This window comes from Dermacentor andersoni, chromosome 9 (genome assembly GCF_023375885.2).
Source record: "Dermacentor andersoni chromosome 9, qqDerAnde1_hic_scaffold, whole genome shotgun sequence".
NCBI lineage: Eukaryota > Metazoa > Arthropoda > Arachnida > Ixodida > Ixodidae > Dermacentor > Dermacentor andersoni.
The window spans coordinates 127,852,778-127,878,486 of NC_092822.1; the positions used below are offsets into that span (position 1 = coordinate 127,852,778).

The following is a 25,709-nucleotide window of genomic DNA, read 5'->3' on the forward strand; positions in this document are numbered from 1 at the left end:
CAAACTTAAGTGTACTTTGTTGCCAGCGCACAGTGGTTCTATTGCCTGGCGTGCATTTCAAGCGTAGTCTCAATTGTTGTGGCCATCGAAACGAATCAGCGATGGTGTTGAGCGAGTTTCATGCGAATTCTCACAATAGCTGTTCTTTCACACCTCTGCAGCAGAAACCGAGCTTCCTTTTATGCAGAGATGTCGGAGTTGGCGTGGCGGAACAGGTAAATCATCTACTCACTAAATATCACGATGTTCTCGTTTAGTAGCTGTAGACGGGTTTCCAAAAGAATTTCGGCCCTTTCCTAGCGTATGATAGCCGTGAAGGTCTTCAGCAAGTTCTTATGAAATAGTTCCCAAGTCTCTTGGGTGGCCTCTGTTCTAGAACCAGGCCCCAGCAGCGTAATGCAAAGTAGACATAGCACAACTTGTCCTCGCTTTTCCAGTTGTTGAACGTCGAGGTCCCCTCGTATCTCTCCAGCCAGGTTTTAGGGTTTTCAAACGATGTTCAGAAGGTACGTAGCTCCACGTGGGTTTTCAGAACGTTGGCTGCAGGCGAAGCTTATTTTGTAATCTTCATAGATGACTTCTCCATGATCTTCCTGGTTGTCTCACGTAGAATTTAGTGATACGGGGGCAAGTTTTGTAGCCTGCGGCTACCTCGATGGTCTCGGATGCCATTTCTGTTGCCTTCAAGGTTTGGGCTTCGCCGAGGCATTCGGTATATGAACGCAACATCAGCTCAAGCTGTTGTGACGGTGAACTAGAGTAGCACAACAGAAGTCGCGGAAATAAGTATTTATTTTGCGAAGCTTTAGTGTGCCGAGCCCAGCAGGAAACACTCCGAACAATGAGGGCGACGAGCACCGATCATCGCTCAATCGCCGAAGTGTGACCTGCTGCTCAATCGCATCAAATTTCACACGTGGCTCGTTGAAGGTTCCGGTGCGATTGCCGATGCTGTCCTAACTATTAGCGTCGCAGATAGAATCAAGGATAGGATTCGACTAAGTTACAAATCACGTAGACGCGTGTTGCCCTGTCGATAACAATTGGTTGTTAGCGGGTGAAATGCAGTCTCGAGAAAAAGTATACAAATGTACACGGTGTCCGTATAATTATCGCGCAATATAAACGCTCGCTCTTTCACGCAAATACTGTGGCGAGTCATTTTTACTTTACTGCAGTTATTGTAGTCCATAAGCAGCGCACATAAATAAATAATTTTTTCCCAGCGATTTCCCAGCCTTTCACCAATGATATCACAAGCGACCTTTATTCCGTGTCACAATGTGAGCCCAACTACACATGCTTCTCTGCTTGTGCCCTGTTACGAGCCCTTCAGATGAAGCCCACATGTCTCTCATATGAATTGTTTGAACATTATGTACACTATGATTGAATGTGTGGTTTTTATTGGCGCAAGGGCCAGGTATGGCCAAAGAGCGCCATGCAAGTGTTGGTGATTTCGCAGTGGAGTGATGGGTTCTATGAAGTTGATGTGACGTGGCTGTAAAGGGGCCTAAAATACAGTCACTGTAAAGTGCGTAAAATGTACGTGTAATAAAATTATGGTGATGACAAATGACGTGTACTATGAGCACTAAGGTACATTGCAAAATAATGATACCACTTAAAATATGCATAAGATTCTAAAATTCACTATAGCACCATGACCTCGTTAGAGCCCTTGAGACACAAGGGCCTGGGGGCATAGGCTATATAAAACAACTATCACAGCGGCATCCTCTGGAAAGAGGATGTGCTACGAATTTATTGGGCTCAAAACATGTAGGACAACCTCATTTAAAAAATTGAGGACTACATTGGTGTTGAAAAATGGCTCCTTACCAAGAAACATAACTGGGTGAAGAGGTACGCAATAACGATGTGCAAGTGGAAAATGTTTGTTCCTTTCAGATTCGGCTTTGCGACACTGCAAGAGGACGTGGAGGACGGTCAGCCTCTCACCACATCGACCACAGGTTGGCGGTTCATTTCCGGTAAGCATAAAATTGTGAGTACCAAATGTGTGCCCTATTCTTAGGCGGCAGAATACGACATCTGTTGGCAGTGATTTTGTTTGAGAGGGCCAAATACCTAACTGTGGCTTTATAACGTGCAGTTTATTATTTATTTCGGCATTCCACATGCGTTGCCAGTGTTGTCGCAGTTTCTTGCACAAGAAAGGCTTCAGGTCTGTGACGGGGACAGCAGCTGTAGGAAAAGTGTTTAGAGATGTGAGTGATGTGGCCATTTTATCAGCCAGTACATTCCCCTCGATAACTCTATGGCCAGGTATCCAGCATATTACTACATGTATATGTGATAGATAAATACTGCGTAGGAGGGAGTAAGATTCAATGAAAACAGGATTTTTAAGCTTTTGTAATGAAATTAGCGCCTTTACGAGACTTAGCGAGTCTGTGTATACAATTGCTCTGTCGAGTATCAATTTCTGTATATGTTTTACTGCAGACAGTACTGCACAGGCTTCTCCAGTGAAGATACTTTTTTACGGGTTCAATAAGTCAGATTTAGAAAGAGAGGGACCAAAATATGCATAAGATACACCACCATGTGATTTTGACGCGTCAGTGTAGAATTCGGAGCAGCTGTACTTCGATTGAAGTTCACAGAAATGCATAGTGATTTCGAGGTCAGGTGCGTGCTTTGTGACCTCTACAAAGGATACGTCACCGTCTATCACCTGCCACTCCCAGGGCGGTAATAGCTTAGCTGGAGGCATTAGGCGATGTTCGAGAACAGGGACATCCATTTCCGTGCAAAGTTCTCTTGCACGCAGTGAGAAAGGAAGCCTCATAGAGGGTTTATTATGAAAAAGTGTTTCACACGTCAAGTCGTTAACAGTTTTGAAACACGGATGTTCCTTATGGGAGCGCACATTGAGAAAATAGGTAAAGCTGATGTACGTTCTCTGAAAATGTAGTGACCACTCGTCTGACTCTGCATATAGACTTTCGACGGGGCTTGTTCTAAATGCGCCAGTGGCCAGGCTGATACCCAGATGATGAACGGGGTCTAACATCTTTAGCGCGTTCGGTGCGGCAGAGTGATAAACCACAGCCCCATAGTCCAGTCATGATCGAACTAGGCTCCTGTAAAGATTCAACAGGCACCTCCTGTCGCTACCCCATGTAGTGTGGGATGGAACCTTAAGTAAGTTCATGGTTTTTAGAGATTTTTCTTTAAGACAATTTATGTGTGAATTGAAAGTGAGCCTGGAGTCAAGAATAACACCTAGAAATTTGTGCCTTTTGTTGAAGGGAATTTGTTGTCCACCCAGTTCTACACAGGGATCGGGTACCAGGCCTCTCTTTCTTGTGAAGAGAACACAAGAACTTTTGTGCGCGTTCACCTTAAATCCATTTTGGTCTGCCCATTTTGACACCTTGTTTAAGCCATGCTGTACCTGTCTTTCGCATACATTGAGGTTGCAGGATTTGAAGCCTATTTGTACATCATCTACGTATACGGAATAAAAAATGGCCGGTGGCAGTAAAGCACGTAGTGTGTTCATCTTAACGATAAAGAGAGTGCAGCTGAGCACGCCTCCTTGGGATACACCAGTTTCCTGCGTAAAAAGACGTGACAGTGCATTACCGACTTTTACACGGAAGGTACGATTGGACAAATAGCTTTCAATTATTTTCAACATATTTCCACAGATGCCCATTCCCGACAAGTCTCGCAAGATCCCGTAACGCCATGTTGTGTCATATGCTTTCTCCATATCGAGTAATATCAAGAGAAAATACTGCTTGTGTACAAGTGCATCGCGGATATATGCTTCGATGCGCACAAGATGATCGGTTGTCCACCGCCCTTGTCTGAAGCCACGCTGATAGGGATCGAGCATATTGTTGAGTTCAAGGAAATGTACGAGTCTGCGATTAATCATTTGTTCAAAAAGCTTACACAGACAATTTGTAAAAGCTATCGGACGATAACTTGCTGCCAAGGAAGGGTCTTTTCCCTACTTCAAAACAGGAACCACAATTGCTTTTTTCCTTGTAGATGGGAGGTATTCCGCAGCGCAAATAGTGTTGAAAAGTGTGAGTAGTGTAACTTTTGTGTCAGTATGTAAGTTTCTGATCATGTCATACGTGACTCTGTCAGGTTCCGGTGCAGTGCTTTTGCATGTGTTCAAGGCAGCGCTCAACTCAGCAATACTGAAAGGCCGGTTATAGGTTTCATTCTGTCTGGATTTTCGTATGATTTGCTTACATTCTTCTATTGTTTATATTTGAGAAAGGATTGGGAATAATGGATTCAGCTCGACACAGGCTCAAAGTGCTCCCCAAGTGAATCTGCCTGGTCTTGCAGGGTATCGCCTTGTGTATTTACCAAAGGGGGGAGTATGTTTGTCGCCCTCTTATCCTATTAACCCTGTTCCAGACTTTGGCCTCACCTGCATACGAGTTGATACCCGATAAAAACTTCTGCCAACTCTCTCTTCTGGCCTGTCGGCAGGTTCGCCTGCCTTGGGATTTTACTATGTTAAAGTTGATAAGATTCTCCGCACTGGGGGAGGCGCGTAGCAACCCCCACGCTTTGTTTTGTTTCTTACGAGCGATCCTACAATCGTCGTTCCACCACGGGACATGCCGTTTCCATGCCAAGCCATTTACTTCTGTTATGCATTTAGATGCGGCATCTATTATGAAGGCTGCAAAATACTCCACAGCAGCATCAATTTCTAACGAGGACATGTCATCCCATGAGATACTAGTGAGAGCTCGGAATTTCTCCCACTCAGCTGTATCAATCTTCCACCTAGGAGCCTGTGGTGGATATTCGTTTTCTTTAGGTGTTCTTAGCGGTATGGGAAAGTGGTCACTTCCATAAGGATTGTTGGTAACTTCCCATTTGAGTTCAGGCAGTATAGTCGGGGACACTATGCTAAGATATATTGAAGAACAGGTTCTGTTTGCAAGAGAGTAATATGTGGGTTCCTCCTTATTCAACAAGCCCACACCAGAAGAAAAAAGGAACTGTTCAACAAGGCGTCCTCGCCCATCTATACGAGAATCGCCTCACAGGTAAGTGTGTGCATTGAAATCGCGAAGAACAACATAGGGTTCTGGCAATTCATATATAAAGGACTGAAATTCATGTTTGCTTAGTTTGTAATGTGCAGGTATCTAAAGCGAGCAAATAGTGATAAGTTTGTTTAGCAGAACAACTCGAACCGCCAATGCTTCAAGGGCCGTAAAGCTGTAAACGTTGACATGCTATGCTTTTTTGAATTACAATTGCAACACCGCCCGATGATGCGATTGCATCATCGCGATCTTTGCAAAAAGTAACATACTGTCGAAGAAAGTTTGTGTATTTTGGTTCTAAGTGTGTTTCCCCTAAACACAGCACTTTTGGATTGTGTTTGTGGATCAGTTCTTGCACAGAATTAAGGTTTCTAAGGAGAGCTCTGACATTCCATTGAATAATTTGTGTATCCATATTGGAAGTAAATAGGTGCTGTGTGTACGGAAACGGAAGTGATGCCTTATATTACAGAGCTCTTTCGAGGCCCTGTAATCGCGGTTTTGCCCTTTCTGAAGCGTTTGAGCGAACCTCGCCGCTTCTTACGCGCTTGGCGCGCCGTGGGGATCGGTGTAGTGTCCATTGCCTCTTATGAGGCGCCGGACACGTGTTCTTGCGAGCGAGAAGTCACGAGACAGAGTCCCGCCTTGGAGGGCAAGACCCCTGCGCCCAATAGCCTGGAGGTCGATGGGGCTCCCTGAGGGATTTGACTGCGCCGGCTGTTGACAGCGCTGGAAGGGGCCAGGTAGGTTGGGGCAGCCTCGGCTGCGCTCACCTTCCGGGTCCATGGCCCCGTCTGCTGGGTTGGCGTAGCAGCGCTAGCTGCAGCCGCCGGGGAGGGGAGGGGGCGGATGGCGTCACTGCTGCCTCACTGGGTGTGGGTCGCACAGTGGCCTTAGACCGTTGTGGTGCTGCCCCCTGACGCGTCACATCAGCAAAGGTGTTCTTTGGCAGGGAGGATTCCCGCCTGCGTGCCTCCTTGAAACTTATATTTTCGTTTACTTTGATCGTTACAATCTCTTTCTCTTTCTTCCCAGATGGGCACGACCGCGACTACGCGGCGTGCTCTCCATCACAGTTCACACAGTGGAGAGTGTTTTCACCCGATTCAGCGGAGTGCTCATGAGCACCGCATTTTGCACAAGTTTGCCGGCCGCCGCAGTTCGATGAGCTGTGGCCAAATCGCTGGCATTTAAAACATCTCAGAGGGTTAGAGACATATGGTCCGACCCGGAGCTTCACATAACCTGTCTCAATACTCTCAGGCAGCACACTTGAACCAAAGGTAAGAATTATATGTTTTCTTTTAACCTCTTTTCCATCGCGCCTTAGCAGAATTCTCTTAACATTGATTACGTTTTGATCGCTCCAGCGTTCTAATAGTTCAACGTCTTGTACGCTCCATCAGGTCATCATCCGAAGCTACACCACGGGTGGTGTTCATCGTGGGGTGCGGGGTCACTGTCACTGGGACATCTCCAAATGATACAAGGTTAGGCAGTTTCTCGTGTTGCTTTTCGTCGCGGAGCTCCAAAAGGAGATCACCGCTAGCCATCTTTGATGCTTTATAACCTTGTCCAAATGCCTGAGTTATGGTTTTCGAAACAACAAAAGGTTCGTGCTTGTTTCTCTTGTTTTTGAGAATGGATGACATGAAATCGCGGGAAGGTTTCTTTCTTGGCGTCCAAAACATTCAAAGATTTCTTCGGTGCGCCCCCTTTTCAGGGAGCGATCAGATAGTGGAGGGAAAGAACTAGCCATAAGTGGGAGTGTATTTTTCGGCAGTAGCGCCAGCCACCCACCATGGAGCCCAACAGGGGGACGCTGCAGGGCCTGTAAAACAGGGCCTACAAAGGCCAGCTGTACGCTACCACTATAACCAAATATGACATAACCCATGTTGGCTACTCACACAAGGTTAACCCTAGCTGCCAGGAAGATCGGAAGTAATGAAGAAATGAGAAGGAGACAGGAAAGATGGAAAGTGACAAAAAGACGAAGGTTGGAGGGAGAGAGAGATAGGAAAAGGCAACTACCGATTTCCCACGGGTGGGTCAGTCCGGGGGTGTCGTCTACGTGAAGCCGAGGCCAAAGGGGTGCGTTGCCGCTGCCGAGGGGCCATAAAGGTCCAAACACCCGGCATTGGCTCAACCCCCAGGATCCCCTTTTCCCCGGACACGGCTAAGCCGCGCACGGTTAGACGCGGGAGGGTCCAACTCTCGTGTCCTCGGGTGCGTGGTGCCGCAAAACACCAAACGCCTGCTGACGCAGACGCCCCTGCGGGGATCAGGTACACTACATCTTCTTATTGATATATGTGTGCAATAGGTAACCACTCGTCTTTTTCTGTCAGGCTTTATCTTCACTTATGTCTGGTTGCTGTGCCCTGTTACCTTTCTTCTGTCATTAGAGGTTATTACCAGAGTGTTTCTCTAGCTTTTATCAGTTGTTCCGTCAGCTGCACGTTGTCTGCTGACGCATTTACGGAGTTGATTGGGCTCCTGTAAGTTCACTGGACGGCTCTAATTTATTCTAACCAGCTAGCCATCAAGGTCACGGTTGTTGTAGTTTGATGTGGCCCCTGAAACCGGATGCCCTAGACCGTTTTGATCTTCAGCCAATATCCTTCCACAGTGGACATTTTGCGCCATAGTGCCATAACCACTGCCAACACAGTGAGGCAAACTTCAGAGCTGAGCCCCTAAGGGAAGCGTGGAAATGATAGGCAAAATAAAAGTTGATGAGAAACAACTTGCCGGAGGTAGAATCGCAACCACTGCATAACGCATACGCTGCCTAATTCTGCTGTGATGCTGACAGTTCCCACAGACACACCCTTGCGCATTTATGCATGTGTACAGTATTCAAACCTTTGAGTGTCAGCCAGCGCCACTTAAATCCATGGCGGTGCATATAAAAACCCTTGTTAGCGATGGACTCACGTAAAAATTTAGCTCTATGAGCAAGTACCTCAATAATAAATATCACCTCGTATGCTATCTGTAGGTATTAAGCCTGCCGGAGTCGAGTGAACGACTCGAGGGGAAACCGAGAGGTCCGATTTTTTTTTTAATCACAACTAAATTACACCAAGAAATAATAAAGCCAAATGGAACATAGATAATTCATTGTAGTTTTGATTGAAATGTACAAATGTTACTATAATCATGTTAGTGGAGTCTTGGGTTAGTTCAGCCTCGAAAGAATTCCCTGATAATGCGCTTTGATTATTTATTTGTGCATGGCGGCCTGACTTTCAGGGCGGCAACATCTAAACTCAAATTTTTCATTGTGGTTTCATGTCTTGCTTCGTTTACAAGGGCTTATCACAGGATAGTGTAGCCCTTGTCTCTTTCGGTAGCCTTTCGCGGGATTGAGTCCCGGCCACGGCGGCCGCATTTTGATGGGGGCGAAATTCTAGAACACCCGTGTACGTAGATTTAGGTGCACGTTAAGGAACCCCAGGTGGTCAATATTTCCGGAGTCCTCCACTACGGCGTGCGTCATATCAGAAAGTGGCTTTGACACGTAAAACCACATAATTTAATTTTAAATTTTTCTTTCGGTAGCCTTGATGTTTCTGCGCAAGCATATGCCTCTTGGCATTTGTATAAATTTGCTTGTTCTAGCAATAAACTTTGTTGGAAGTCTGCGCTTGTCCTGCCTCGTTTCTTTTTCCTATTCACCCATGCGCTGTACATTTTCGATCATGCATTACGAACACTTTCACACTTGGAAATCTGTTGCTCACTGGCATGGTTCTAAGAACAGGACGCTTTGTTCCTTTCGAGGAACAATATTTGTTCCCATTATTCATAAGTGAGACTGAAGTCCATATCCACATGGGCCCTTCTGTGGAACTTATTTGTCCTGCTTTGCTACACTTGCGACCTACTCTCGAATAAGTGTCAAATTACTGCTTCCATGAACTTTTCGCAACTCGCACATTTCCGCAAGACTGATATGCGAGGCTCTGAAGAACAATATATCTAACTGAAATAGGCTGCCAAGAGATCAATCAGCAATACCTATTCGTCATGCTGATTATGAAGAATGAAATATTTATCAATATATATATATTGACACGTGTGCTTATCTTTATCGGCCGACCACGTTTCGCCGCTTAACAACTGTAATCGCACAGCGAGGGACGCGCCTGCATGTATCCGACGTTTCTGGAAAGTTATCGATGCTTCTAGCCGGCTGTCTGTTGTCGCCGAACCTTGTGTTATCTGATTTCATCGCGTGACTCGAATGTTGTAGAACTTTGTGGAAGGCATGCGGGTCCCAACGATTAGTCTGGAACATTCGATGACTGCTCTATAAAAGCCGACGCGCTTGACCCGCTGATCAGATTTTCGACGATCGCCGACAGTGTTCGCCGCTATCGTTGTGCTATAAGTGTAGCCTGTTTTTGTGGGCACAGGTTCGCCCAATAAAAGTTAGGTTTGTTCTTCACAGTATTGCTACTGTGTTCTTGAACGTCACCACCACGTGACAATATATATATGTATATATATATATATATATATATATATATATATATATATATATATATCTCAAGGGAAAGGTCTGCAGGTCCGGTGCATAGATAGATGAACAAACGAAGGAGCACACTTACGAAAATTCCATTTTTAATGTTGTAACGTTTCGGCCGTGGCACGGCCTTCGTCAGAATTCTGACGAAGGCCGTGTATTCTGACGAAGGCCGTGCCACGGCCGAAACGTTACAACATTAAAAATGGAATTTTCGTAAGTGTGCTCCTTCGTTTGTTCAAGTATATATATATATATATATATATATATATATATATATATATAGGGAACATATAGCTTTACCATGCTAAATGGGAGCGAAATGTCCTATTCCGGGTTTATATTCTAATGCCACGTTCTTGCCATGGAAAGAAGACGGGCTACCTTGCAAAAGCAACGCGAGCGTCACATTTCATGCAACACCCTTTCCGTGTAAATGGAAAGGCAGAGTGAAATTAATAACCGCGCTACTTTGTCACAGCAATAATGACAAATAGGGTTGGGCAAAATAAGTAACCCATTGTGTGGCAGTGTGCAAAACATCTTGGAAATAGAAGAGACTAGAATGTCCAATAAGGGAAGATAGCAAGAAGCGTTACATACAAGAGCTGGTCCAGCCGGTTTCTGCAGGGCGTTGGCCGACCAAGAGCTCACGGGCACGGTCGTGCACGAAATATTCCCCATCGAGAAGGAGTTGTGCGTCACGAAAATGACCAGGGTGACCCTGCAATGATGATGTGCAGCGAAAAAAAGAGTTGCAGTTTCACCTGAAAGGCGAAGCACCACTTGAGATAGCGAATTAGTAGACAGCTAGGCGAAGTAAGGACAGTAGTTTTATCGGCCGTGTAAACTTGTAGACATTCGCTTACTAACTAAATTAGCATTGATATAATATGTAGGCGCGACTAAACGAGTGCGTAGAAATAAAAACGACTCACAGAGACAACGCTGTCTCTGTGTGCCTGCTTCTTTCTACGCACTCGTTCATTCGCGCTTGCACATTCATCATGCATTCAAACCAACTAGCCCTCCAACATATTTTACCTAAATTAACAAGCACGGTATCACGCGCGCACAGGCAAACACAAATACATCTCACTTTATGAGCGTGGAAATTCGCTGTGAAGATGCTGAAGTGGGGAAGCGTGGCAGCAGCAGCGATCCGACATTCGTACATATCTTGATTCAACGCAAACGAAACGTCGAAAGCAGAGGGCAAACGAAGTTACCGGCACTACGTGCATTCTGCATGCATCGCAGATCGTTTTAAGATGAGGCCCGCGCGGGCGCACTTTGGACACGTCGCAGATCGCCTTCAATATGCGACAATCGAGAAAGAAATTGAACAAGAGGCGACACTCGGGCAAAATGTCACGCCTAGTGTTAATCCCATTCGTTAGCTGGCGCGAGCATAGGGAAAATGAAGACTGCGAAACGAACTTAGAGAACGTTTTATTTTTTTATTCTTGCCCGCTAAAACTGAAAAGTATTGCATAAAAGTGAACTTATACTGCGCGACTTATTTTTATTTCGTCACCTAGCAGCAAGCAAGCGGCATGCGAGACCCGCCATATGCATGCGCCATACTCCAGGGTGAAGGTCTTCTTGTGTCCCTGAAGCCGGCCCGAAACGCGACCAGTCCACCTTTAGGTGTTTGTGGCGGGTTGTTGGGCATAGTGCCGACGCCTTCGTTCACTACTGCATTGCCGCCTGTCTTCTGCTTGCTTAAGCTGCGAGCCGCGTGGTGGTTCGGTGCTTTACCTGACTGACGCAAGACTGACGCAACACAGACTCGACTGCTTCGCCCACCACTTGAATTCCTTCACTCAACCTCGGCGCGCGTTTGCCACGCCGACTATGTGCCCATATTCGGAAAACTGCGCATCAGACGCAAAAAAATCGAGACGACTGAAGCTACCGCTTGCCTATCAGGTGAGGGGCTATTTCCCATCATCCCGTTACTCTAAATTTTTTTATGACTAGGCTTCAAAATTGTTACGTGACGCTCCCTCCTAGGATTTTCCTCCCTCCATGGCTACCGAGGTTACTTCGGGGTACCAGCGTGTGTGGTGGGCATTACTGCTGCTGCAAGTGGCGATGGCGAGCGACTACGGGTAAGGCTCGATGTCGTGCGACGCTAAACGGGCCGTGCGGCGACGATGGCTACGACATGGCGCCATAGTAGCGCGCGTCGCCTGTATGGAAACAAAGCGCTGCTTGAACGTAGCTGTCTCCGGTAGCTGCTGTGAATCGCGCCCACGCGTCACCCATGCGTCACTCACGCGCTGCCTATCTCGATGCCCCAATTAATGAGGCAGTTGCGCCACACTGCGCTCCGCTACTTACAGCGTTCTCTTCCTAATATAAGCGGCGCTCTTACACGATCTTAATACCAAATATTGACACAGGAAATGAAACCACGTATGGAGCTGCGCTGAAATGGCGCACTAGGGGTTATCGTAATCGTCGGTGAATTCTTTTAGCGCTGCTTTCCCAGCTGTTCGGCTATGAACCAACTCGTCCAGATCAAAGTTCTGGTTGCAACAGATGGCTCCTCGGATGATGTATTAGGGCGACCTAGGGCTAGTAGCGGTCAGTGCAAGGGACTCGCAGAGACGTTCGAATATAAGTGACAGCGCAGCGACACATCTTGACCTGAGAGTTAACGCAGGAAAATCAGAAAATATGATCTTTAATTAAAAGGCGAGTAATTACGTGGCGTCACTTCAACAGCCGCTGATATCCTAGTCAGGCAGTATAAGCACTTGACAGTATACATAAACAGATAACTAAGAAAAGACTTCTTAAACGTCCTCTGAGGTAACCTGTCGATGACGGCAAGCAAAATGCAGAAATTATGAAGCATATGAAGCAATTTGGGAGCATAATAAATATGAAGTGGTGCAAGGAATTAGCAAAACAGTAGTTGTGCAGTGCTAACGTTCGCAAATGCGATTATGTGCCTAAAATGTGAGATTCTGGCTGGGTATAAAGTTATTGAAAGGTCGACGGGCTGATCGGCACTGGGGGCCCGTTGTAAAATAACCAGTCAGGCCGCGCACAGTGACAGAAATTGAGCTTATTTTGAAGCAAGAGAACTGCAGAAAAATAGTTTTAAAGAAAAATAAGAGTTCGGGAGTCTGCGTGAAAATAAATGGGCAGCTAAAGTGCCGAACTATACACGGCCCCAGACCTGGACCCCCAATTCGGGCAGAGGTCGTGAAATTGGCGACCATATAAAGGTAACCGAAAGTGTGAATAGGCAACATGAAGTCATCAAAAAAGAAAAAAAAAAGGTCAGAGAAGCAGAGACGGTGAATTAAACTCAATTCATGTAAAAAAAGAGAAGATCATGGAGATGTTGAAATACAAGACCGAAATCAGGAGGAAAAATTAGTGCGACAATACAAAAGGCAGTGCGTTGCTAGCTGAGGTCGAAGTTTGCTGCATTAGGATAAAAACATACGGGAGTAAATGTTCGCAACAGCATGAGGCATGAGTCTGCTGCGGGAAATAAATGGAGACAACTTACCATATTCGAACTGAATATGGAATAGCGAGACCCGTAGGTATCGTTCATCTTCTAGAAGCGCTGTTATTTAAAACGGATTAAAGCATTAAGGGGTCAGCTGTCTAGATAAGGAAGACACGTTTAAAATATAAGGTAAAGAAAAGCCTACAAGGTATCATTCACGCGGGTTACTGTCAATTTTGTAATTAATAATTAACAGGTACGACAATTAATTTCACTTCAACACGCAAAACGTTGTAGCAACCTTCCAGAAATAGCTTGAAATGTTTGAGGTTCTCTATGCATAGGCGCCGACGACGAGGGGACTCCGCGGCCCGAGCCTCCTCCGGTCCTTCCAGGGAGCGGCTCTGCACCGCAACCCCCTCCCCCCCCCCCCCGCTGATGCCGAAGCCTACCGACCCTCCCCTAAAGTGTGATTACCGTAATTTCGTCAACCACATAATGCGAAGTTTCCTTTGACTTGGCTCGACCTTTTCACTTAAAATTTTCTGGCGGCTAATGGATTACTGCAACATTGTTGACGCGTACGTGCATGAATTTCAATTGATGCTTTCGCTTTATTTCTGCGAATCCTGATTTGCTGACTTCAACATTGTTTTAAAAAACTTGCGCTGTAAACACCACGAACATACACGATATATATATATATATATATATATATATATAATCACTTAACAATTGTTTCTATAGGTTGGGATGGCCTAATGAATATGTAGGTTCACCTCTCTTCAGATTGCTTTGTGTGTTTTTCTGATGCTACAAAATCCGGTACGCTTCAGTGACCCCTTCGGCAGAGTTTATTATCAGCGGCGTGTGAAATACACGTGCATGATATTCGTCTCAATATTGATTCTCTATCCACTAACCAGCGATAACAACTCATGAAAGAAAAGACGCTTCCAGCAATTTCCGAAATTTAGTAGGGATGCAAACACGTCACATATACAGGGTGCCCCAGTTAACTATCTGACCAAGATTTAAAAGAAAAGCAATTCTTTACTCGAACAATACCTAGTACACATTGTTTCCAGTGAAGTGGAGTAGCTGCATGTAATTTTTTCGTTACTGATATTTAATTTGGCAATTGTAATTAATTATTTAACTCGTGACGTACTATCCTTGTTATCAAACTGTCAATGAGGCGTTTGAAGGCACATACAAGGCACATCAAATTGCGGTATGTTCAGCAACGTACCAATTACGTACAATTTTTCTTTCGACTGATAAATAAACGCCGCGAAATATGAAGAATACCACTTCACTGCGTTCCCACCTGCATCACAAAGCAGCGTCCTCGAATAAACTGCCCCTGAGTTAGCCAGAACGAAATAAAGTAAATAAAGAAAAAAAGATCCTGATCGGGCAAGTGCCTTATCCAACGTGCCTCGGCGGAAGTAACACGTGGCGTTTGGTGTTAGTTGGAAACAATCTGTGATAGTTGTTGCCTTAGCGTATACAAAGGGCACGGATGGTTCTTTCTTTCTTTTTGCCACAAAGCCTATAACTATAAGAGGGAATTGACAACAAATTGACAAGTGAAAATGTTTAAAAGTGCGTTTTGTTTCGTCCAAGTCGCCATGTCTTTCTGCAATGAGCAGAATGTAAAAATAATCATTGCCTTCGGATCTCTAAATGGCGACAAGAGGAAGGGGGCAAATATACATCAGTCATGGAAGTGTGGTGGGAGACGAAACGCCTAGAATATCATAAGAAATGATGAAAACATGACACAAACCGCCATCTTCAAGAAAGGGCGACGGAGAAGGCCATGTTTGAGTTTTTCCTTGCAGCGGCTCGGTGTGTGCGCGGCCCCGTTTCATCAATTCCTCTTTAAATAAACGCACCCCATCTTAGCAATACATATATATATATATACTGGTTTGGAAGTAAGATGCCGCTTAAGAGCTTGAAAAGCCGACTCGCAGTCGCTAGTCCACGTGAAAGAGGCACCGGTAACTAGCAGCTTGTGTAGAGGAGCTGCTATTGCTGCGATGTTGCGTATAAATCTACAAAAATATGACGCCAAGCCGAGAAAACTACGCAGATATTTCTGTTGCTAGGGCCGAGGAAACTGAAGCACGGCACTAATCTTTTCGGGGTCAGGCTGGATGCCATCTTTTGAGACGACGTGAAGCAATACCTTTATTGTTTTGCTTGCAAATTTGTATTTTTTTGTATTGATCTGGAGACCAGCATTCGCAAGGCACTTGAGAACTTCGTCTAATCGATGAAGATGTTGGCTGAAGTCAGACGAAAAGATGACAATATCGTCCAGATAACAGAGGCATGTCTTCCATTTGAGACCACGAAGTACGTTGTCTATCATGCGCTCAAATGTGGCAGGAGCATTACAAAGGCCAAAAGGCATCACGTTAAATTCATAAAGGCCATCCGGTGTAGCGAATGCGGTCTTATCTTTGTCAGTTTGGTTCATCGGAATTTGCCAATATCCTGATCGTCCTGATCGAAGATCAAGGCTGGTGAAATACTCCGCCCCTTGTAGTGTGTCCAAAGCGTCGTCAATTCGAGGTATTGGATATACGTCCTTGCGTGTGATCTTATTGAGCGCTCGATAATCCACGCAGAAGCGAACTGAGCCATCTTTTTTTCTTTACCAGGACCACGGGAGACGCCCATGGGCTAGATGAAGGTCGTATTATCTTCCGCGCAAGCATGTCAGCAACCTGTTGTTCAATGACCTTTCGTTCGGACGGCGATACGCGATAGGGGCGTCGTCGTATTATAGCAGAACCATCAGTTTCAATGCGGTGTGTAGCCGCAGGAGTTTGGCTCAACACAGGGGAACAGCTATCGATCAGGCTTTGTGTTTTGCCAAGACCACCGTTAAGGCTTCGGACTGCGCGGCTGTTAGGTCAGAACCAAGAACGGCTGGAGGAGGGAAATAATAAACCAAACCTGAGGTTATTGCTGTCGATGAAGAAGGGCAAAGTGTGGCTAGAGAGATAGGTTGAGTGTCGGCGAGGGTTGCCACAGTCATCCCTTTGGGCAGCATGACAGGATCTGGGGTCGTGTTGCAAGCAGACAGAAGGGAGCGGCCGCGTGAAAACCGGACGAGACAGGTGGCAATGAGAATTCCGCGAGAAGTACAGCGGGAAGAAGGGGCGACTAGGGCGTCTCCGTCGGCGATCTGACTGGATGTTATGGCTACGACGTCTTCGTGACCAGGACGCAGGACGTAGTCTGCAGCGATGGCCAAGTTCACGCATGAAGGTGAACAGTCCGCAACAGGTTCAAGCTCTGTATCCGTGAAGTGGACAACTTCCTCTCTACATGAAATGACGGCTGAAGCAGAATGTAGGAAGTCCCAACCCAGTATAAGTTCATGGATACACGTTGGAAGTATGATAAACTCGATGTGGTGGCGTATGCCGTCGATGAGAACACGAGCAGTACACTGTCTGTCAGGGTGAATGAATGCATTATTAGCACCACGCAAAATAGGTCCAAGATAAGGCGTTTTTACTTTACGGAGCCGGGAACACAGATCACTCCGAAGAACAGAAACGGCGGCACCGGTATCGATGAGAGCTGACGCGGGAACACCTTCGACAGTCACATAAAGCATGTTGGCCGGGCGAACAGGAGGAATTTTTGAAGACCGATAAGAAGCAGTTTCCCCTCCAAAAACTGCAACAGTTAGTTTTCCGAGTGCTGGTCGACAAAATGGGAAGTGGGGCGAAGCGGTGATGTAGAGCGCCGGTAAGGGGATGGAGAACGACGTCTGGCCGAACGGGAACTATGAGGCAGATTGGGAGCAGCTGGTGGAGACGGAGAGCGCTGTAGCGGGAACGAGTACGGTCTGGGATAGTAGTCGTCTGATCAGCGAGTGCGGTCTCTTTCGTGCTCAGCATAGCCTCGCCTTTCGTCCTGCTGGCGCCGGCGGCAGAAGCGAGATATGTGGCCGCGTATACCACAGTAAAAACAAACCGGACGAGGTGGACGCCACTGAGGGTACGATGGCTATCGAAACAATGCAAGTGCTCTGGTTCCCATCGAAGCCAAATGGTCATAGGAAACGCCAGTAGGCACGGAAGTCACGGTAGGGGTGGGTAGCGAAACATTATCCGCGTAGGTAGGTGTGGAGCGCGCTACCGGAGGAAGATACGTCGTGGGTGTAGTCATCGCTGTCAGCTCCTGCTTTACGACCTCGCACAAGTCGAAGGTGGGGGTTGGGGCGCAGGCAGCAGGTGGACGCCTTAGGTCTTGTAGTTGAAGCTCTTCGCGGATGATGGTGCGGATAAGACCACGTAGATCTGGAGAATGGGGAACCTGAGGATCGCTGCTGTCATGTGGAAGACGAATAGACTGCAGCTCGTCGAGGCGTTGACACGTTGAAGTGATGTTTTGGACAGAAGCCGGATTTTGCACGGTTAAAGCGTTGAACGCGACAGGCCCAATGCCTTTTAAGATGTGGCGAACGCGTTCGGCTTCCGCCATGCTAGCATTCGCATGGCGGCACAGAGCCAAGACATCCTCTATGTATGAGGTGTAAGACTCTTGGGGAAGTTGGCGGCGCGTTCCCAGCTTCTATTTGGCGACTTCTGCACGGCCAGACGAGGAAGCGAAGATTTTCCGCAGCTTCGAGGTAAACGTGGACCAATCCGCGATGTCGGATTCGTGGTTGAAATACCACGTCTTTGCAACACCGGTCAAGTAGAAGGCGACTTGCCTCAATTTCTGGGTGTCGTTGCACTTGTTGCAAGAACTCACGCGGTCGTAGTGGTCGATCCAATCGTCTACGTCATCACCGCGGAGTCCAGGAAAGAGGGCGCCGCAGGCGGGGTCATCTGTGTGGTAGGGTTAGAGGCGCCGGAAGGGCCGAGGTTGGAAGTGTCCACTGTTGTAGGGGTAGCTGGGTGCAGGCGGCGACCGGAACGGAGCTTCAGGGAGGACGGGAACGCGAGAGGACGTCGGGATCTTGACGTACCTCCACCACTTTATAATATCGAGACCGATCAAGTTGTCCAGCGCTGTTTATTCCAAAAAAGGCAACGCCCCCAGCTCACGCGCGAAGAAGTAGAAGAACAGGGAAGATGATGATGGCTATGTACAAATGAAAACGACGAAGTACGTTAATAGTGCTTACAATATATATATATATATATATATATATATAACATACTGCAGGCCACAGAAAGGGCCCAAGCAGGAGGGGCATTGAGAGCATATAAGAAATCTAGGATTGACAATTACAAAGGCAAATGTTCAATAGGACAGAGCAATAACACAATTCAACAAGATGTAAAACGCAGCGGGAAATAAGCAAATAAAAGCTACGAAAAAAAGCAACAAGCAAATCGGCAGCTGTTTGGAAGGAGTATGTAATTTATTGGTATATCTACATACTTTATTATATAGAAAGAACGCACAAAAAGAACAAAACAAACTTAACATCTTCATTGTTCAATTGCGCAAATACTGAATAGATTTGCTATCGGCAAATTTGTTACAGTCTGATATGTTTCGGGGAAAGGAATGCTTGAATAGGTTAATCCTCGTGAAATAAGGGGTTAAAGATTCAGCATGTCTATGCCTTGTACGGCGTGCTACAAGTGATTTTAAAAATGAGTGTGGGCTAATAGAGGAATGGTTGCTTTTCAGAAAGAAAAGGAATTTGAGTCTGGTGAATTCTGCTTCGTAATTGCAATGTTTGAATGTTGGGTATTAGCATTAGGGTGTTTAGAGAGTCAGGTGAGCGGTATTTGGAAAAAAAATTATCTTACCGCTTTCCGCTGTACTATTTCTAAGGCATTAGTGTTATTTTGAGTGAATGGACCCCACACAATGCATGCATATTCTAGTTTATGACGGATGAGCATATAATGATATAATAACCTGTTAATCGAGTGTTAGGGGGCGCCTGTTTAAATTTATGTCTCAGAAAGCAAAATTCGGACAGGCCGACTTACAAATGTTGGAAACATCCGTGTTCCAGCATTAGTTGTTAGTTATTGTGACACCTAGATATTTGTATTGTGAACTTGTCATAGAGGTTTTGAAGCAATGAATTAAGGAAAGAAAAAATTTTTAATTTTCCTGCTAATTTTCATGAAAACTGTTTTGTTAGCATTTAGTTCTACATTCCACTTACGACACCAGGATACTATGTTTGAAGGTTAGAAACAAGCGCTATGTGGTCCTCATTGAAAGTTATTTCATTAAACAGCCCACAGTCATCCGCAAACAATCTGATTTGCACGGGCGCTGTCATTATGTTTACAATGTCATTAATATGTATTAGAAATAATAAGGGTCCTAATACGCTGCCCTGTGGCACACGTGAAGTTACAGGCAGTTCAACTGAAAAATTACTGTCAAATTCGACGAACTTCTTACGGTTGGTTATGAACATAGTTATCTAATTAATTAGGAACGTTTGCAGGTTAATCAGTTTGACTTTTTTGATTAGCTGCGAGTGTGAAACCAGGTAAAATGCTTTCCTGAAAACGAGAAAATTGCATCAATTTGCCCAGCCTTGTCAAGAGCATTTGCGAAGTTGAGAACGATGGTTGTATATTGGGTAACAGTAACGTTTACGAAAGACATGCTGGCAGTTAGATTTTTATCAGTAACGAAGTTGTTAATATCTGTAGCTATAGTAGGCTCTATTAGTTTGCAGCAAGAAGACGTCAGTGATATCGGACGATAATTTTTTATAAGTGAAGTATCAATTTCTTTGGTACAGGCACGACACTTGCCTCTAAACAGTCGCTAGGAAAGACTGCAGAGGACAATGAAGCATGAAAAATATTAACTAAAAAGAGGGACAATTTTTCTGAGCATCTGTGGAAGAAAGCATTCGGTTTACAATCCGGTCCAGGTGAGGATTTAGTTTTCATATTAGGCAGCATGGAAAGTACGCCTGGTTACGTCAATATCTTCATAAAATCACGCTTCAGTTATCACAACTACATGAGGGGTGCATCATAAAATCGCCTCTAGTCGGTAACTATTATTAACAACAGTGCGCACATTTATATTGAGAAGTCTCAGCTCTTTGCATCTTGTTAAACTAAGTCAGTTTTCATTAGTAGTGGCTTGACGGCTCCTAATATTTATTCTCGTGTTTTGGACGTTATCCGAGATAGTTTATCGTCTGCACGCTGTTCATCTTCATTAAACTGACTTTCTTCCCTGCTGTTTTACCGATTTGGCACTATCCCCAAGAAGGTTGGGGCTCTTCAATGTGATACGTAAATAATCATTTTTAACAAATATTGCAGTTTCTTTTAGTATTTAGGCATTCTTGAGAATTAGCTGTTTTTTCTTTCAAGTTCCGAAAGTAAATATTTCCTGCTCTCTCTTTACCTGGTTTACCCAGACGGTGAATTGTGCCGATTGAATTGCACGTAATGTCGAGCTTCCTGAGGAACACATCTTCTATTACTTCATATTTTAGTACAGGATCTGTCTCATCTGCTTGCTCCTGAATACCGAAACAACCACGTTTGATCGCCTACTTTTGTCCTCCAAATCTATATCTTTGCTTCTAGACATTTATGTGAACGTTCTAGCGCGTCAACGCGTGCAACTCGTTTTTCTAGTTCAGAAAAACTAGCGACCAATTCAGCAATGAGCTTTTCCACATTATTATGCTGTGATCAAGTGCTGCCACATCAGCAGCTAACTTATTTTGTCCGGAACACCATTCTTTTTGTAAAGCTTCAGTGGTAGGACCGGGGTTTGATTCTATGTCACCGTATATGAGAAGCAGGCAATGCAGAACACATCACGAGGAATGGTACACAACCATTGTGGGCACGGCAAAACCAAAAGACCGCGACGATCACTTTTAGTTGTGCTGCGGTGGACACTAACCTACACAAGACAGAAGAACGACCTGTAGGGCCACATGCTCGTTGACAGTCCACCGTGGCCACTGAAAGAGTACTTCCGTTGATGGTGCCTTAAAAGCTGTCCTGAAGTGGTCACGTCATGTGCCGGCTGTGTCTGCGCATTGACTACCAGAAACGCCGGTGCTAACATATTCCACCGGTGCTAACATGTGGGTCGGAAACTTGGAGATTGACAAAGAACTTGACAACAAGTTAAGGACCGCGCAAAGAGCGATGTAACGAAGAATTATAGGCGTAACAATAAGACACAAGAAGAGAGTGGTGTGGATAAGAGAGCAGACGGCGATAGCCGATATTCCAATTGATTCAAAGAAAAAAAAAGAGCTGGGCAGGCCATGTAAGGCGTAGGTTAGATAACCGGTAAACCATTAGGGTTACAGAATGGGGGCCAAGAGAAGGGAAGCACAGCCGGGGACGACAGAAAACAAGGTGAGGCTATGAAATTAGTAAATTGGCAAGCACTAGTTGCAATCGGTTGGCGCAGGACAAGGGTTATTGGCGATCGCAGAGAGAGAGAGGCCTTCGTCCTGTAGTGGACATAAAATAGGCTGATGATGATAGCGAAAATCCTCCAATATCTTTTTTTTCTTTTTCAGTACAATATATGCTTATAAAGTCTGATCCCGGTATTGTTTTTTTTTATTCACTTATCATATATATGCACCAAACTCCGTAAAATAATCTGTTTATTGTATTGCATCAGTGTTTCTAGATCGGTGTGCCAGGAAACTTTGGGTTCACTCGTTGGGCTACAGTGTACCTAGGTACAGCACTGGAACATTTTTTCACTGTTTATGCATATGTCATCAACGTGTAAATAGGGGATTGAAGTGCGTTCAAAATTGTTATGATATGTGCAGCCCACAAGAGTTGAACCTTTTTCAGTTGCTAAGATTTCCGAATTTACGACCAATTTCTGTTCAAAGAGTGGTACCCAAACATTTCTGGACAGATACATCTAAAGTTCCCACTGTGTTTTGCCGTCCTTTATGTCATAGACCCGCTTTTTGCAGCGAAGCTGCTCATGGCTAGCCAATTCGTCCATGCGTTCGTTCATCTGACGGCCACCTGCGCGCCAAGAACTTATCCGGCGCAACCCCACGTGCATGCGCGAAGAAATAGAAAAAGAGGCGCGCGATTAGCAAACGCCGCCTAGTAGCACAAGCCTAGTTTTCCCCGATTCATGACGTCACGCTACCTGCCCCGAAATTTTTACTCACAAGGCTAGCATGATGAAAGCGGTGACGTCAAAATCACTGCTGCCTACACGGAGGAATCCCCATTAGATTCTATGGCGGTCGCGACAGGTATATGACATGGCGCCAACAGTGACGTTGTTGCTTTCCGTCGCAGCCGAGCGTACGCGAAGCAGTTTATATCCGGCTCCGAAATGGGTACGCCACGCGTCATACGTACTCCTGAGGAGCAGGCAGCTTTCGATTAACAACGCCGCGGGTAGAACCGGCAAGGCTGAGCTCATCCACGTCGTGCCGGTGCTGCAACCAGGGCAGAAGAACAGGTTCGTGCAGCCGAGCGCAAGCAGCATCTGCGTTCCGAGAATCCAGCAGCCTACCAAGCCGTGGTTTAATGAACCGTCGGGATTAACCCAGTGATCAACACCGGGGCCGCACCTTTCAGCTGGGCTGGTTAACCATCTGTACGGAGTGCTTGGACGGTGATTGTTCGGTTATTTGCAGGCGCACGGGATTTCGTAGGGATACACGAGCCAATTATGTTCGCGACATATCCAGTGCTCTTCCCTCTGAAATTACGTATTGAGAACCTGTACGCGACATTCGCAAGAACACAAAGTAAGTCTACGTGGAAGGATTATGGGCGCCATATTTTCTGCGTGATTATGAAACGTGTCTTCGGTTTCTACCTGTTTCTTTGCCTTGTATTTTATCGTCTGCTAATAGCTTTCAATGTCGCTCTTATTTTTCTTTATTTGTCTAAAATAGTAAGTTTTTGTTGCTGACTTGTTGGTAATGGTTATGTTTCACTTGACAAGCCACTTTGATGACTTAGGCGCACGGGAGTTCTGTAATTGTACCTGCAAAATTTGTTGTAAAATTAATAATATTTATTATTATTATTATAAGTATTATTATTATTATTATTATTATTATTATTATTATTATTTCGTCGATCATCTCTGATGCGTTTGTATGTTGTTCATCAGTTGTAATTTGACAGATTTCTCGGGCTACCGAAGGCTTTTCCCGCTTGATTGGCAAGATTCGAAATCACCGATGCCTGCCGACTCTCCTAGCTGGTTTCCACGTCTGTATCCCGCTCTTCTGGCAACATTTACCCGGTACTGCAGTATAAAACCCCCACCTGCTCGGCTCACTTCGCAGTGGGCAGCGATACGTTTTCGCACTAATACCCAACCCAAGGCCTCCCGAGCACTGGGAGGTCTTGCTGTCTAACTTTAAGCCTCTTGACCAGCAACAGCTGGTCACTTGGGTCCGAGCTACTAGTTACCGTGCCGGCGTGGAACCGGCACGGCAACAGCGGTGCCACACACGGTGTTTTGACGGTTCTTCCAGGTTAGCGGTTTCCATTGCCCGAGGCTTCTACTTGGCGGAAGGCAGGCTTTTGCAGTTCATCAGCGGACAGTTCAGCTTCGACAGCAATTTGAACCGATGCTGACCGGGAAGGTACAGACGCGGCCTCGGAGTTGATGGGTGTATGTTGTTCAACTCAGTTCTCAGAATGTTCAATACCAGTTTATGAAATGTGCCAAGACTACGAGCTCATCCCCGAGCTACATAAGTGACACGTCTGCAGTGTGTCGTTGGGACGTGGAACCGGTGCAGGATCAGCGATGCCGCTCACGCTGTAGAAAAATTATGCAAACACAGGCAAAAGTCTAGATGTCGTTTCTGTCCATTACGACGTTGCCACTTCTATTTTCTTTTGCTGGTTTGGCACGGAAACGTTGAAAATAACCCGGCACCCACAACTCAGGAAAAAATTGCAGCGGCTGCTTGACGGGCAGGGCTACATAAAGACGATCCTTACTGCTATCGAGGTAACATACAGAATAAGCATGCTATAGGTGACCTTACATGACGCACTACATCATGGGGAGCAATGTCATAAAACTTATATCAGTTTTGCGCTACCGTCAGTGAGTGCAAGAACGGATGTGACGGCCAGCGTCGATTAAATATGTCCTGGTCAGCCAAGGTCGACAGTCTAGAAAACCAGAGTCCACGTTAAAATTTGGGTTTCCATTGCGTCAATGAAAGTGTTCAACCCGGAAAGAGTGCTGATTCCGAGCGAGAAATTTTTGAACTGTGTGAATCTAAGTTGGACTTACGTATTCTGTCAACTGAATCTGCGCACCGCCTTGGAAGATTTTCGAGTGGTAAGAATCATCTTCTGGTAGCAAGTGTGCCACATACGAAGAAAAACAGTTAACAATAGAGGAGACCAGAAAGTTGAAAATTAGCCAGTTTGCTATATGTAAACATTTTCGAATGTAGTATGTGCGCAAGGAAACAACTGTGGGATTTTAGGAAATCACATAGGAAGGATGGCGGTAAAGTTATCCTGCGGTCAACTCTTTGTTGCTCAATAGCACAAAATATGTCTGTTAAGCCGGTTATCTCTCACACATGCCGAAATGGCGGCGTGACGCACTAAATATACAAGGAATTTCTCGGATCTCTCTCTGCACGCAAGCAGACCGTGCGTGAACCACTCAGGCTTGGAGTGGCGCCTGACAAAGGCAAAAACAAATTCTGAGAGCGACTGCCGCTATACTACTCTAGAGGCAACCAAATTAGGAAGGCCCACTAAGCATGAGCAAAGGCTCTCTCTCAACAGCATGACAAATGGCATCCCTGGTGCACTATCCGGCCACTACGTCGCTCCTAACACCTACAATTAACCCATGGCCCTCAGTTCCCAGCGGGTGGGGAGCACCAGACCAAGGTGGCGGCAAGACCTGCGACACGTCAGAGTGTGCTTAGAACATCTGGAACGGGAGAGGCCGCCACTGGAAACTGAACCTGGCAACACTCAACACACGAACCCCCTCGAGTGAAGCTAGCTCAGCAGGACTCTGAGGAATTACCAGGCATTGCGTGCGATATAATTGGCCTTAGTACGATTAGAAGAACTGGTGAGGCTTCTACAGTGCTCAGTAACGGCCACGGGCTCTGCTACAGAAGACTTCCAGAAGAGACAATGCAGGGCATGCTATCTAATCTATAAGGACATAGCGGGCAACAGTGATGAATTCTACAACAATAATGGCAGATTAGCTGATGCCTTTCGCCATCAAATATATACTGGCGGAACAGTGAAGTTCTCCAGACGGCTCAAGGGCCACAAACTTAACGTAAACGATGACAGTCACACGACGAAGGTCATTGGCGAGCATGCGCAAAAACGTAATCGCAAGATTGACTGGGAAAACTCCACTGCTGTCGCCAAGGAAAAGAACATGGCTTCCCGGTGACTGTTAGAAAAGCTAATCATTCAGTCGACTGTAGCTTCGATGAACCAAACAACCGGAACTTTATCTGCCATTTAAGCACACTCGTGACGTCTCGTGCGGACTACATTACCGACGACAATTATCTTTCCAACTTAGTGAACAAGACAGCCGTAAGCAATTCCGCAACGTCGGATATTTCATCAGACTTGGTCAGTGACCGTTATTCTCTTCAGCATTAAAGAGAAGGCAACAGCAG

General features: G+C 45.8%; 1 protein-coding gene across 1 annotated transcript in view; it reads right to left on the reverse strand.

The window, feature by feature from the left end:
• Positions 1 to 25,709, reverse strand: part of LOC126529674 (uncharacterized) — a 72,732-nt gene that overhangs the window by 19,140 nt on the left and 27,883 nt on the right. The window contains exon 2 of the mRNA XM_055069890.2: positions 10,195 to 10,315. Within this exon, the coding sequence (XP_054925865.1) occupies positions 10,195 to 10,315 (121 nt within the window). The remainder of the gene's footprint in view (positions 1 to 10,194; positions 10,316 to 25,709) is intronic.